This window comes from Siphateles boraxobius, unplaced genomic scaffold, assembly GCF_051911475.1.
Source record: "Siphateles boraxobius isolate OS27281-9 unplaced genomic scaffold, OSU_SipBor_1 6, whole genome shotgun sequence".
Taxonomy (NCBI): Eukaryota; Metazoa; Chordata; class Actinopteri; order Cypriniformes; family Leuciscidae; genus Siphateles; species Siphateles boraxobius.
Genome location: NW_027509186.1, coordinates 37,701,159 through 37,715,960, shown reverse-complemented (window position 1 = coordinate 37,715,960; position 14,802 = coordinate 37,701,159). Strand labels below are relative to the sequence as shown.

Sequence of the window (14,802 nt, the reverse complement as noted above, 5' to 3'; positions counted from 1 at the left end):
TTAAGCTTGAACCTGCTCGCGAGCAGGCTCATTTCATGTTTACAGGATTAGATCGCGATATAAGCGGAGCTGATACGGGAAGTCCTTTAGCGTGGCGCGATAGTGTTGGCTACTTTCCTGGAGATATATTTTTTTTCTTGTGACTCGTGAGGGTGTCGTTTACATGATTAATTTATTGTAAACGCACATTAATATTCGACTCGTCGGAATCGGGCTTTAACAACAGCACAAACTCTGTACATTGCCCTAAAAATCTTTGCGAGTGGTTCTTTCCTTTACACTATTGGAGATGCGGAGAACTTGATAAAGTGCTGTCTGTCGTGCCATTCGCTGCTGGCGCTCAAGGAGTTTTTAGTTTGTGTGTGTGTGTGTGTGTGTTTGTGGTATTTCCAAGCCACTTAATTAAGACACAATATTGTAATGCAGTTTTTTTTTTTTTTTGCCAACGCAGGTAGTCTATTATCATTTTTGATGAAGATCATGCAATCGTGACCATGCCGATTATGACTTACAGTAGGCTATATGTCCCTCAGGCTTCACTAACGTGATTGGTGCCATAGACCATAGACTGCACACACGGTCCCATCAAGGCCTCAATGAAGGGAATTTCATCAAGGCCTCAATGAAGGGAATTTCATCAAGGCCTCAATGAAGGGAATTTTGTGAACAGGAAGGGGTATCACAATGTAATTGTGCAGCCAAGTTACTATTGCGATTCCTAATATTCCAGATTAGTAATATTATATCAAATAAAATAAAAAAGGCAGTGTCTAAAATCTCTTAGATGGTGTGTGACTATGTTCCATATCACAAATGTGAAAGCAAAATGGCCAGGATCTGTGCATGACTCAAGAATTTTCAGAGATTCACATTTATGCACATTATTTGAACGTGGTAAGGAAAATTATAAATATCAAGCTCACTGTATTACATACACTTATGCTGATCCTAACAGAGCTGCATTTTTCCATTATACAGGTGATTACAACAGGATCCTGCTTGGAGACAGGCGTTTTATGACCCCATTCCCTGACCCAAACCCCAGGGCACACAATGAAATGAACTTTGGCCAACTAAAGGGAAGATTTCAGAGTCTGAAAAGCCTGAGGGTTGCCCCTAACAGGGCCTGTGACATTGCATGTGCCATATTACACAACATTGCCAACATCAGAAAAAAAGAAGAAAAAAAACTTTCATTATATGTTTCATAAAAGACAAGACAAATATGCTTTGTTCATTGAGTTTTATTTTAATTGTTCTTTGTAAAGAAAAGACAGTTATCAAGCCATCTTTTGCCTGTAATAATAAAAGGTCAGCAATAGTACTCTGTGTGAAATAGTGTATTTGCACTTACGCTGAGGTTTCCTTCGAAGCAATTCTATCTCTAGTGCTAGTTTTTTTCTTTAAGTAGTCAAGTTATATTTCTCCCCCTAATTTTTGTTTTTTCAAAATACTCTATTTTCTGTTGAAGACTCCTATTATATAGGGAACAAGCATCACCCTGTGTCATTTGTGAGATGTTTGTGTCACACATGCCTCTTGCAACAAATAAAAAGGAAAGGTTGTCTATACACTGCCCAACTCTGTGTCTCATCTGTGCAGACTCTTCTGTAGGCCTTTCTGTAGATGGACTCCTGCAACTCATATTGCAGGCAGAAATAATAGGCACACAAGTGTAAATTAAGTTAAGTTATTTATGCACTTGCAAGTAGTCTACTTCTTCCAAAGGACAGTCATATGAGAAGGTTTCTTCACTGTCCAGTGCAATGGAAACAATAGGTATTACAAATTGTTGCACTTTCTTCTCTTTTGATGTAAAGTTAGAAAAAGTCCACTTACTGCACATATTTCAGTCACCACTTTCTTAGGAATAGATTAGTGTTGGTGTAAAACTGCTCAAAAGAGAAAAACACAATGTCATTACAATGAACTACACTGGGAAAAAATGTGGTCAATTACTCATGGCAAAATATTTTTACATTAACATAAGTTTATCAGTTTTCACTTTCACAAGTCAAAGCAATTTATCATTACACAAGATTTACTGTAACAGTTGAAATGACTATACAAGCATATACCTTTAATTTAATGCAGCAACAAATTCTTTTACAGTGTACTAAAATAATTTAAATCTCATTTAATGAAGAAGTTGCTGCTACTGGTCCTGGATGTGTGTCTGGAAGAGCTGAACGCTGGGATGCCCTTCACAATAGGGGCCAGTCAACCCAATAGTCAACCAAGGGCCAGCTCTTCTTTTTTTTAAGTTAAAAAAAATGTTCTTTTATATTTTTATCAGCCTTTTCTTGGTTGCTTTTATAAACAGACAAACATTTATTTAACAGTTCCCTTTTAAAAGAGACTAGTAGGCCTATAAGTAAGCCTAGTAAAAATAACCATTATGTAGAATATTCTTGTACTTCACTTTCACCATGTTCTAGTGTGGAGACTCTGACATGACAATGAAAAAAGTTATTATGAAATTATTAAAACACAAAAATATATACTGTAATAAGTTATAAAGACATATAACATGGCCATCACAAACGCATTAAATTTGCCTGCTACTTTTTCCCAGCCCTCTCTCCTGGCTTTTGTAGACTTTGAGGTGTTCCCTGCCGTTTTAATTAAACATTAAAATTCAGCATAAACTTGGACTATTTCTTGCTCTGCTGCGGTGAAAAACTGAGCGCGCTCTTTGGCCACGGTGAGCAGCCAATAGTAGCGTTGCTGATCAATGTTTCTACTATCGATACATATCCCCTTCTATATCAGTGCATGAACGCGCAATTATATCAGATAACTCAATCCAGCTATACTAATCATAACCGGCAGGAGTGTTCGAAGAACCTAATTAGCCGGATCATGATGAGCACGATGATATCTTGGATGTCTTGTTTGACCTCGGATGTTTTAAGCAACGTACGAAGAACGGGCCCCTGATTCCACCTTTAATTGTCATGTGCTTGTTGACAATTTGTCACAGTTACCAGCTGGTGTGCCCAGGTTGACCACCAGAGGGCACTCCTTCTCTAACCTTTGCCACTCAGCCACGAACTTCAGATCCCATAATCCTTTGCCTGGACTCATCACTAATTATTGCATTCACCTGTGTGTCATTATTTGAATTCACCTGTGTTACATTGTTTGTCTCACCCTATTTATACCATGTTCTCTCTGCCATTTCTCATCAAGGTTTTCTAATAGTCACATGGCATTCCTGAGCACTCTCCCTTGTTTTTGGTTCTGTGGATTGTTTGCAAGTGTTTTTGACCCTTTGCTTGGCATGACTATGATTCTGGATTTTCCAATAAAGCTGCGCTTGAATCTCACCTAGTCTCAGAGCTTCCGTGACACAATTTTGCTGCGGTTTTTCTTACAGTTAAAGCAGTGGTTCTCATCCTCTCCTGCAGGGACCCCCTGACAGGACATGTTTTTGTTTTAACCCTGAAATGGCACACCTGATTCAATTAGTCAGCTACACATTAAGCTTTTGAGCTTTGAGATTTAATTGAATCAGGTGTGCCATTTCAGGGTTAAAACAAAAACATGTCCTGTCAGGGGGTCCCTGCAGGAGAGGATGAGAACCACTGCTTTAACTGTAAGAAAAACAGCAGCAAAATTGACATCTCCTGTCAGTGTCAGGGGGTCCCTGCAGGAGAGGTTGAGAACCACTGAGTTAAAGGAATAATTCACTCAAATGAAGTTGTCATTTACTCATGCAAGTGCAAGTTGTTCAACAGCAAAAATAGACTCTACAATAAACCAGAAAACACTCAGCAATAAACAGCAGGAAAAAAAAAACTCCGCAATGAACCAAAAACCAACTCTACAATAAACCGTCCACTCCAAATGAAAACAGTAGTATTAAAGGAGCTGTATGTAAGAAATTTATTTCAATGAATCTTAAAATGGCCCTGATATGTCACTAGACATTAAGAAATCATGTTCATTTCAAATACTTATATCACTGACAACAGTAGTCCGGCCAGGATATTGTCATTTAAAAAGCGAAGTTGCAGCCCTCAGCTGATGTTGATGTTGTCATGTTGTGTTTTGGTCTAATGCGCCACCCTCCACCTATCTACCAATCACAAAGTCAGTAGTGTTGCGGCATCCGGGTTGGCAGCTCTGCAAGTTACCATAGCTGCAGCTACAAACGTGTCGGAATCGGACAAAAAAAAATGTCTAACGTTGCGAAACCAAAAAAAAAAAACTCATTATGAATCCGAAATACTTCGTGACAAACTCCAAAATAAAACAAGGATCTGTATAGGAGATGCCTTTGAAAGATGGAGACGGCTGAAAACGGAGAAGAATTTGAAGACAGACGCCAACGTTGCTAATTTTCTCCTGGACAGGTAAGATTCATCTATTTTTGGCTAACTTGTACTTGATGTAAATGGACATTTCACATATTCATGACAGTCGAACAAAGTTATGCATGTTCGTGCAAAGTAACGTTGCGTTAGCTCATATGGAGGAGGTGGGTCATCGAATTGGAAAGGTAAGGAATTGTTTGGGTAATAAAAACGGCGAGTCGTCATAACATTAGCAATGCATTATCAGAGCCCGTTTCTCTGCATTATGATGAGACGGCGAGGAAAACAAAATTAGCATGCCCATTATTGATACCTACCGTTACAAGTTAGACTAACAGCTACTGTTCTAACTGTACTGTCACATACGAGCATACATCTTTATGATTATATTTGGCTAATCGCCATTAGTAAATTTTTGCGATATATAATTACTTTGCAAAACATCTCTCATTTGAAGTATAAACATAATTAACAGAAAAAGCTTCTTGTAGCAGCCTACGTTCCTGCTGTATCCTGCAGCCCATCTGGCAACCTCAAGTCAGGGAGGAGGGAGAGGGGATACACCGCTCTACAGTAAAATAATACATGTGATCACTCCCGTGTGATCATCGAATCCAGAAATCCAGATTAAGTTAACTAAAAACAATATTTCAACTTTCCACATCCACCCCAGCCCGTTTACCTTCAGGAGTCAGAAGTACCGTGACTACTGTCCTCGCTTATGAACTCAGTCAGACTGCAGGCAGTGGAAGGGGGATCGAGCGGGATTCTTTATTGCTGTCGATTTTCAGTCTCCTTTTAATGATAGATCTTACGCATCTGTCAATCATCCTCGCTTGCTATTTGGGGAATGAACCCAGCGCTATGATTTGGTCGAACTCCGCTTCTTTTGCTGTTGCTTGATTTGAGGACTGCTCGTGCACAGAAGCGTCACCAGGTTTTTGCGTAGTTTAGAGTGACAAATCGTACCAGCGTACTTTGAGGTCAAAATGCGTATCCGCTACGCAAAATGCGTACAGGTTGGCAGGTCTGCATAATCCATGTCTTTAGAATCAATGATTCCATGGCATTAGACACAACTTGCACACATGTGCAGGCCAATGTTTTTTTTGCGGTGATAATGGTGACGAGCTCAGACCCGCGGTAGGCGTCACGTGACCACGGTATTGCCGTAACCATTCCAGCCCTAATGGAAACCAAAAGAAACATTGTGCCATGAATGAAGTTATAGAAGTATTTAAGTCCACAAATCAGCAACATTCACCGTGGATTTAATGTAGTAACAGAAAAATTTATGTCAGAGTTCTGTCACTTCTGTCTAGATTATTTCAGAGCTCTGTCACTCCTGTTTTGTCATGTCTTTGTGTGGGCGCACGGCTTCGATTATTCTCGAGCCTTGTTACATGTGCGGGGTGTGGTGTTTGGATCCCAGCACATCAGTCAAGTTTGGTTTCGGTTCTGTGTCGGGATACGGACATTAATGCTCCGCGTGTTTGTATTCTGTTTTGAGCTTACAGGATGAGCCTACGCTCGTTTTCGTGCGCTATGTCTTATCGTGTGAGCGTGCGGTTTCGAGTTCGCTCGGGCCTTACGCGCTTCTGTCCACATGTGTTGTGTTTTGTGTAGCACGCGGTTTGTGTTTACATCGGCCGCTTGCTTTCATGTCATGTTTTGTCTTGTGCTTTGTAGCACACAGCTTGTGTTTTCCACTAGCTGTGTGCTTTCATATTGCCATGTTTCGTGTGAACACGTGGCTTAAAAATGTTTTCATTAGCTGTGTGTTTATGTCACATTTACATGGCTGGTGATTTGTTTTACTGGCTATGTGATTGTGTTCTAGTCATGTTTGGTGTCAGCACATGGCTTGTCATGTATGTTTCCTTGTGCTGTGTGCTCTCCTGTTGATTGTCTAGCCCCTCCCATCTTGTTACCTGATTATTAGTTCATTTCCCCGTTATCTGCCTTGTTTGCTCCCTATTTATTCTCCCTGTGATTTCAGTCCTGTGCTGGATCGTAGTTTAAAGTTACCTCTTGTGTCAAATCTAGTCTCTTATTTTACTCCTCGGGGTAGTTTTTGTTATTATCTTGTTTTTTATTCAATAAAGCCCATTATTGTTTCCTGCACTTGAGTCCTCACTGACTCCCTTCACTAAACCTTGACACTGTAACTATGGTATTGTGACAGAAATAGTCAAACGGTTACGGGTACTACACATCTTTTTTTGCACTTCAACACACTAATACCATACTTAATCGTTATTTTTAATGTGATGATCAAAAAAAAAAAATTCATCCTTCAATGATTGTCCTTATTTACAAAACTAAAAGTTTCAAGATTTAGGAAAACCCACACTTATTTAAAAATAATAAAAGATTAAATTACCATTTTTCACCAGTAGGTGGTTGCTGAGGAGCGCTAATTAGCTATTTTCACTCCCTAATATATATTTTTTCCCTCGTTTTGCTTTTAAATTAATATTAAGACACTATGAATCATAATAGTTAAAATTTAATTTTATCTACACCTTAAATTAAGCTCAGTGCTTTATTGTCAGCTCCACAGTATTACCACTTTCTGTAGAACTTAGTGGCTCCGGTGCTGCTGCCCTCAAATGTTAGTCTGGAGCCATGTGAACTTAAAATGAAATGGTACATTGACATTTCTGTACGTTGTCAATTTATTACCAAGGCATCAGTCAGTAAGTCAGTCAAAATTGGGGAAATGTGAATAACTGAGTTGCAGGTTGACTTAAGGTGTGCCCCTAAATTTACAGCCTATGCTCCTAAAAAAATTCAGTTATGGGCTACAACAGCGTTCCTAGTAAAATTAGTTAGTCTGGAGCCCTAAACAGAGTCTGTGAAAACACTCTACCGACATATTATTACACTCTAATAATAATAAACCAGGACACACAACGCACTTCATTATATTGTACATTAAACACACTACATCGAGGAGCTGGTTAAAGTAACACCAGGTAACTTTTCAACCTTCATAATATATTGCCAAGTCTCTTGTGATGGTACATCGACTTACAATAGGTTGAATGACACGTCTGCCATAGCCTGACGGGGTCTGTAGCGCTTTTAATCGTACTTTTAAACTTCGGGTTTCGGGTAGTAACCGGCGAACAAAGAGAACTACAAAACTCGACTGCTTTACGGCATATACGTCACTTCCACCACCACCCCCGCTTCCTTAAAATCGCAGGGCTGTCAAGTGTCACGTATTGAGCGTGACAGTCACTGATTTCAGTCTTTTGTCACGCTCTCCCGCCACACATTGTATTTCTCACGCTGAAAAACTATTTGTAATATATTTAATATGCCGCAGCTGCCAAAACTCTGGCCGTGCCGCTCTCACTGTGGAACAGGCATGAATTCAAGCGCGTCTCCTCTGGTGTTGTTCGTCTGGTGTTGTTAGCCAATCAGAAAATAGCACTATTGTATCTGGGTAACATTTGACGCAACAACCAATAACACCCCGTAGTCTGGGGTGTTTTTTTGTCTGCCTGACTATGTTACGGAAGCTATCTTATCCTCCGTTTATCTTCATGAATCAGGTAATGATTATTTGTCTTGCCTCAAGCTATAATGCAAATCGATTTGTAAAATTTGCAGATTTATTTATGGTAGCTTGATATTATAATATTGAAGATATATGGTTATTATCTACCACTCAAACATTGCATTGAAGTTTCATATAGATTCAGTAAAACGGTAACCAATAGACTAGGCTACTATAATGACACTGGCTTGTAAACGTGATCATCACGATCATTTGTTGTTAGAAAAAAAATAAAACCCATGAAATTATATTCATATGACATGCTGAAATATATGCCACTGTACCTGGGATGAAGACATTTCACACGCGACACAAGCAGAACACCTGCATGTGACCTCCTCCTACAGTGTTCAGGGCTATCATGGTTGTCAACAAATGCAGATGACAGAGTTTACGACAGTAGTAGAGGACAATAGTGTTTCCCAACTGTAGGGGGACCCCGAGAGCAAAAGTTACCTGGTGTTACTTTAATGTTCAACTCTGTAATCTAGTAACATCTCTCACCTGCAGACTGGAAATATTCCACATTTGTCCTTCATTCACGATCGTTAACAGCGTCACTTTCAGCCTCAACTAATGAAATTTTCAGCTCGTCTAGACTCGAGTCTATCTCTCACTTCTCTCTTCTGCCCTTCCTCAGTGTGCCGAGTGTCATCTTTCTTAAAGGGGCCGCATATTCTTGAAGCCTTGTAGTCAATAATTTTATCCCTTAAAGGGATAGTTCACTTTGAAATTCATTTTGGTATGTTTTAGCTTACCTCAAGGGCATCCAAGATGTAGGTGTCCTTGTTTCAGCAGTAGTTTCAATTTTGATATTTTTAGGTCAAACCGTTCTAGTCTGTCAGTCATATAATGCAGGTCTATGGTCACCACCTCAAAGAGCATGCACAGAGAAGTCCAAAGTAAACATGATTAAAAAATTAAACCACAGCCACGTCCAAGTGATCTGAGGGCGAGGGCGCTTCGGTCTGCGCAAGCGCCGGAAAGCGCCGGAAGTGATCTCTCGCGCGTGTTCGTCACTCAGAAAATAAAATTCAAAATTGTCTGTTGATATATTGAAATCGTCTTCCATTGTGATTTCCTGTATATCTTGTATATGTTTAATTCTTCACAGTGAAAGGAAACACTTCCGAAATCTCTGTGTAAACAATGAGTGACGTACACGCGGAATGGGTGGGCTCTATGACTTACCCCGCACCCTCAACACAAGCCAGCAAGAACGACGTGAAAACCAGCTTTGACGCAGAGGTTCTCCATGTGTTAACGAAGGTCGGTGAAGACCCCGGGCTCGAGTGGACTTCGCACAAGGAGCCCACGTGCAGGAGCAGGCTGAATGGTTCTTGCCGGGGCGCCGGCAGGCCCCTCAGCAGAGACCTGCCCCCTTCTTTTCAGAAGTGCACGACGACCTGACAAAGTCATGGAAAGCTCCGCACTCAGCTTGTCTAAAGCCTTCCTTTTCCATAAACACTCTCGACCATCGATGGCGCTGTGGAAAAAGGGTATGAAAGCAATTCCTCCCCTCTGCACCTCTCGCCGTACACCTCTACCCACCCATCGCTACAGGACCCACCCATCGAAGCCTTGCCGCACCACTTCAGCTCTCCGCTGGCCAAGCTGCGTCGGTGGCTGTCCTCCAGGTTTTTCAGGCCAAACTTCTCCGCTAAATGGACGAGTCTGGACATGAACCGGAAGCTGCGGCGCGCCACAGACCTAGCTCTGCTAGCCACTAAATCAACCGCCTAGGCGAACTTGACGGTGCTTGAACGTCATCTTTGGTTAAACTTAACGGAGATGAAGGATGCAGATAGGGGAGCTTTTCTAGACTCCCCTATCTCCACCACCGGTCTGTTCAGCCCAGCAGTCAAAGATTTGGCGGAACGTTACACCAAGGCCAGACCAACCTTCAAAAAGCTTTTCTCACATCTCCCAGTCCCCTCTTTACAGGCGGCTGGAAATGTCAATATTGTCAGGTTCTAAGACCTTGACCTGGGTGCCACCCCTGGCTCCCAGGTGCTTCAGTCTTAGTTGTGCTCCAGGCATTATTCACACTAGACAGGGACTGGTCAGTATGGCATAGTAGGTATTAACGTTCCCATAGTATCATAACTTACAACGCAACGCGAGTTCCCTTGAAAGGCAATGCCTCAGTTATGACTGTAACCAAAAAATTGTTAAAAACTTACGGCCGTGATATTTGTTCATTGACACAGATCAGGAGGAAAGAGAGCAGAAGGAGCCCTTTCCAACAGCAGCTAATATTCAGAGACGGACAACATTAGTGCCGGCATGAATTATGATCTTAGAGAATTTACAATTAGCATTAGCCAGCGCTTAAAAATTTGCTTTGATGTCAGGGGCTCTGGCTCCCAGCAAACATGTGACTATGGTGGCTGGTGTCTCTATTTTCACGTTCCGTGTAGTTGAATCGTCAATCACTAGGGCACATTCAACAGGATTCTCAGTGGGTGCTTCACCGAGTGGGGAGAACCTGTTTAATGTTGTTATCGGAACGGAAGAGCGGTGTTTTGTTCCGTGACTACAGCGTCTCAAGGTCAACCAGTTGCCCTGCTGCACGGGCTCTACAGCCGGAACAGAGTAATGTACAGGGTTCGCTAAGCTAGTCGCAACCAAAGCTGTATCTAAAGCCATTGCACTCTAACTATCCTCGATTAAAATTTAGATGCATGTCTCTAGTTCTGAAATCTCCGTCAGCCTGTCTATTTCTCTGCATTTATGGCATGTGAAACCCTGGTCGCTGACAGAGAAGGCTATGCTAAACATGTGGCAGGTAGTGCAAGTGACAATAACAGGAGATGACATGACTCACCATGTTTGTTGACTGATATAACTCACCACAGTTGTTTGATGGATTTGTAAAAGGTGCGAGAGAAAAAAGAAGGTATGGACGGCAGGTTAACAGGCTACCGAAATGCTAGCGATAATGTGCTAGCGATAATATAACGGTCATCAGCTGGAGTGCCCTTGATAGCCACCAGAGGGCACTCCACATCAGACTATCATGATTCCCTCACAACTACATTTCTCATAACTCACTGCTCGGACTCTTCATCCATTATCACATTCACCTGTCTCTCATTTTCTTGTTTAGCTCACCCCATATAAGCCGGGTTCACCCCATCACGCACTGCAAAGTTTTGCATGTTGTTGCACTGCATCTCTGAGCATTCTCCCTGGTTTTATTGTCTCTTGGTTCTTGGATTTTTGCCCGTTTCTTGGATTCCCTTTTTGCCTCTGACCCCTGCCTGTTTATTTCTTTGGACTGCCTTCATGTGTTTGATTACGTTTCTGGATTACTCTAATAAACTGCATTTGGATCCTCAACCTTGTCTCGGAGCAGTTCGTAACAGATAGTGATTTAGATTAAAGGTAGTAATGTCAGATCAATTGTGACATACAATATTAGATAATTTCAGATATATTTTATATGTATATAAAGTCTAAATTGGGCTTCAGGGTAAACAGAAGAACAGAACCAAAGTGATGTATTGCAGGTATCATTGATTCAATATTTTAATGTACAACATGATTCGATAATTTAGACTGATTCAGAGGGGAATCAGAATGCCAAATCCTGACTGAGAGAGGTGGAGCTGGGGATGGAGGAGGGTAATTTGCTCCTGAGAAACACGATAGCTGTTGATAACACTGAAGGAGCTTATATATGGATGCTGTGATTGGCGTCATATTTCTATAGGTAGACGTGGATCAGTTGATGCGAGCTTGACTAACGTGACCTGCCAGAACTGACGCTATGCTTGATTTTTTTACATCAAACAATCACAAATTTTTTTTCAAGACAAATCTTTGTTTGTTTGTTTATTTCCTATAACTGTATGTGATATCAGAACACAATATAAACAAGTCTTTCTCTCTAAGCATTTCATCAAATTCACAAAGTCAAACTAGATAATGTTCTTTGGGAGCAAATCACAACATTTACTGATTTAACATGAAAATTAAATGTTACTTATGATATTTCTTCATGTGCCTGAGAAAACTATATGCATGTCTAAAACTCTCTCCACACCGAGTACACTGGTACGGCTTCTCTCCAGTATGAACTCGCTCATGTACTTTCAGGTGTCCCAACCGAGTGAAACTCTTGTAACAATATGAGCACTTGTAAAGTTTTTCTCCAGTATGAATTCTTTGGTGCAGTTTCAGAGAGTCAGCTTTAGTAAAACTCTTCCCACAGTCACAACACACATGATCTCTCATTTCATCATGTGTTTTCTGGTGATGTTTACAATTTTCCAGCCTTGAAAAACTCTTTCCACAGAGAGAACACACATAAGGCTTCTCATCTGAATGAACTATCAGGTGTCGTTTTAGATCTGATGGTTTATTAAAACCTTTACCACACTGATCACAGTTAAATGTTTTTTCTCCAGAGTGACGGAGCAGATGATGACTGAGAGTTGATGCTTGAGAAAAACACTTTCCACACTGAGTGCATGGATACGGTTTCTCTCCAGTGTGAATTCTCATGTGTGTGTTAAGGTTTCCTTTGTGTGTGAAGCTCTTTCCACACTGAGTGCAGGTGTGCAGCTTTTTGGCCTTTGTTTCTTGAATTTTAAAGTTATGATGTTCCTCCTTAAATTCCTCCAGTTCTTGTCTTTCCTCTTTCACTTCCATCCAATCTAAAATAACATAAAATTAGAATCAGTTTAAGTGAACCCTGATTCAATAGCAGAAAGCAACAGAGATCAAGTATCAGACCTTCGATGCGCCAAAGTTTAGTTCTGTCATTCTCTAGTTAATATAATCAAAAAATTGGTTTGACAACTGTTAACGCCTTGAAGATTATGATTAAAAGTACATAAAAGATGATGATTAAAATTATAAAAGCATTTCAAAATAAATTTTCATTCATATACTGCTTATTATTTCACAGCTACCAAAGCAAACAACAATGAAGAATCAAGAATGGACACCAACCTATTTGTTCCTCAATATCTTCATGTTTTATTATGGATGGTTCTGGATCACTCATGTCTTCAATCTCCTCTTTAATAAACTCCATCTTTAACAGTCACACAGATTTCAGCTGCTACTCCTGGAGTTTGTCCTTCTCTTGTAGGATGATGGGAATATTCCCAGTACTTATTGGTGAATTGTTGTGGGATGGACACCAGATCTGGTAAATTCAGAGAAGTTACTGAATTAATTGAACTTACATTTAAATAAATTAAACATGTCTGTTTTCTGATGGAAATACATAATTCGATGCAGTTACACATCAGTTGCATTTAAAACAATGTTTAATTCTTGTCGAAAGACAGAGAAACAACAGGACCATCATGTTTAACTGAGCTGCTGAAAAGCTTCTTTGTCTCCAATAGTTCCCTGTTTTCAACTCATTCTTTATGGTATTGTCTGAGATCTTCTGTAAAGTGGCACATTAAGCACATTTTATTGCTGTCAACAAGCTAAAACAGAGTATGTGAACAACTTTATATCAACATATTACACTAATTAATAATAAACCAGGACACACAACACATTTCATCACATTAGTAACGTTACTTAAACTCGTAAACTCTGGAGCTGTTTAATGTTAAACTCAGTGGTGGACCGTCAGGGCCAGCAAGGCCTTCTCTGCTGGCCTCAACTATCAGAATCAATGACTTGCACTTTAATATATTTTTTCAATGAAGGAGTATTAAATTATTTCCAATAGTCCATTCTCTTAATTTCATAGCTTTTCTCTAGTGATGGCCAGTTCGTGAACGAGTCGTTCTTTTGAACCAGTTCTTTTTAGTGAACCGGTCGAACCAGTACACTAAATCGGACGGAATCGTTCAAAACAGTTCTTGTCTGGCGTCAGCGCTGATCCACAAGTTACTAAAGTTACTCACTTTTAGACATGCCTGACAGTCCCTCCGAATCGCAATAAACCAATATCCCGGAGTATATTTTACTCCAGTAACTCCAACAGTTCACTGAACTGAGACATGTTGTTGCTGAGAGAAGTGATGAGCACGAGCAGCTGATACTGCGCATGCCCGTACTACCGAACGCACAGGTACAACGGTTCTCGGATCACCAGTACAGAACCGTGAACTGTTTCTTTCGGACACGTTCGACGTAATGAGAACTGATGAGTTGATGAGCTGAGCATGCGTGCAATTTTTCTGAGGGACGAAATGTACGTTTCTTAAGTATTTAGTTGAACATCAGTAGGATAACTCTTGCCAAGGTTTTAATCCTGCCCTGCTTAGTAAATGTTTATAATGCGTATTAAACATTCTGGAGACATGCATCGATTTTTTTGTTTTTTCGACTGTATATTCAGGTTTTAGCAGTTCTCTCCTCAGCACACACAGGCCTATGCTACGGTTCTCGAGTCAAGAACTGGTTGTTGCAGTTCTTGAATCACCAGTACAGAACCGAGAACTGTTTCTTTTGGACACGTTTGATACGGAGAACCGATGAGCTGGAGATACTGCGCATGCGTGATAGCACCGTTTCTAAACAGAACTTTCTTTCGGCCAACTAATGATGTGCTGATACATGAGCACGCAGCACGAGTGAACCGAGGACTTAAATGAGGGGCCGAATTCGTCGAAATGTACGTTTATTTAAAGGTCCCCTGACATGAAATTTTCACTTTCTGAGTTTTTTTAACATTAATATTAGTTCCGCTAGCCTGTATTTGGTCCCCTCGTGTCTAGAAATTTCAGTCGGTGTAAACCGAGTTTTGGCTATCTTTCTCTGCCTGTGAGAAAATGAGATCTCAGACGGGCTGATCTTGAATCTCCCCTATATGACGTCATATAGGGGAAAGGTTACCTCCCCCCTCTCTGCTTTGCCCGCCCAGAGAATTTGACCCGCCCATGAGAAAACGAGCTAGGAAGTACGAACGCGCGCGCGCGCGATCTTAGTTTATCCTCG

The 14,802-nt window shown here is 40.8% G+C and overlaps 2 protein-coding genes across 3 annotated transcripts in view; both read right to left on the bottom strand.

Annotated features, from left to right (window-relative positions):
• Nucleotides 1-14,802, bottom strand: part of LOC143715450 (uncharacterized) — a 101,444-nt gene that overhangs the window by 10,461 nt on the left and 76,181 nt on the right. The gene's annotated exons all lie outside the window — the stretch shown is intronic.
• LOC143715395 (uncharacterized) overlaps nt 11,721-14,802 on the bottom strand; it is a 113,982-nt gene continuing 110,900 nt past the window's right edge. For both annotated transcript variants that reach the window (XM_077207150.1, XM_077207151.1), the window contains exon 3: nt 11,721-12,548. In XM_077207150.1, coding sequence (XP_077063265.1) covers nt 11,872-12,548 — 677 coding nt within the window. In that variant the 3' untranslated portion in view covers nt 11,721-11,871. The remainder of the gene's footprint in view (nt 12,549-14,802) is intronic.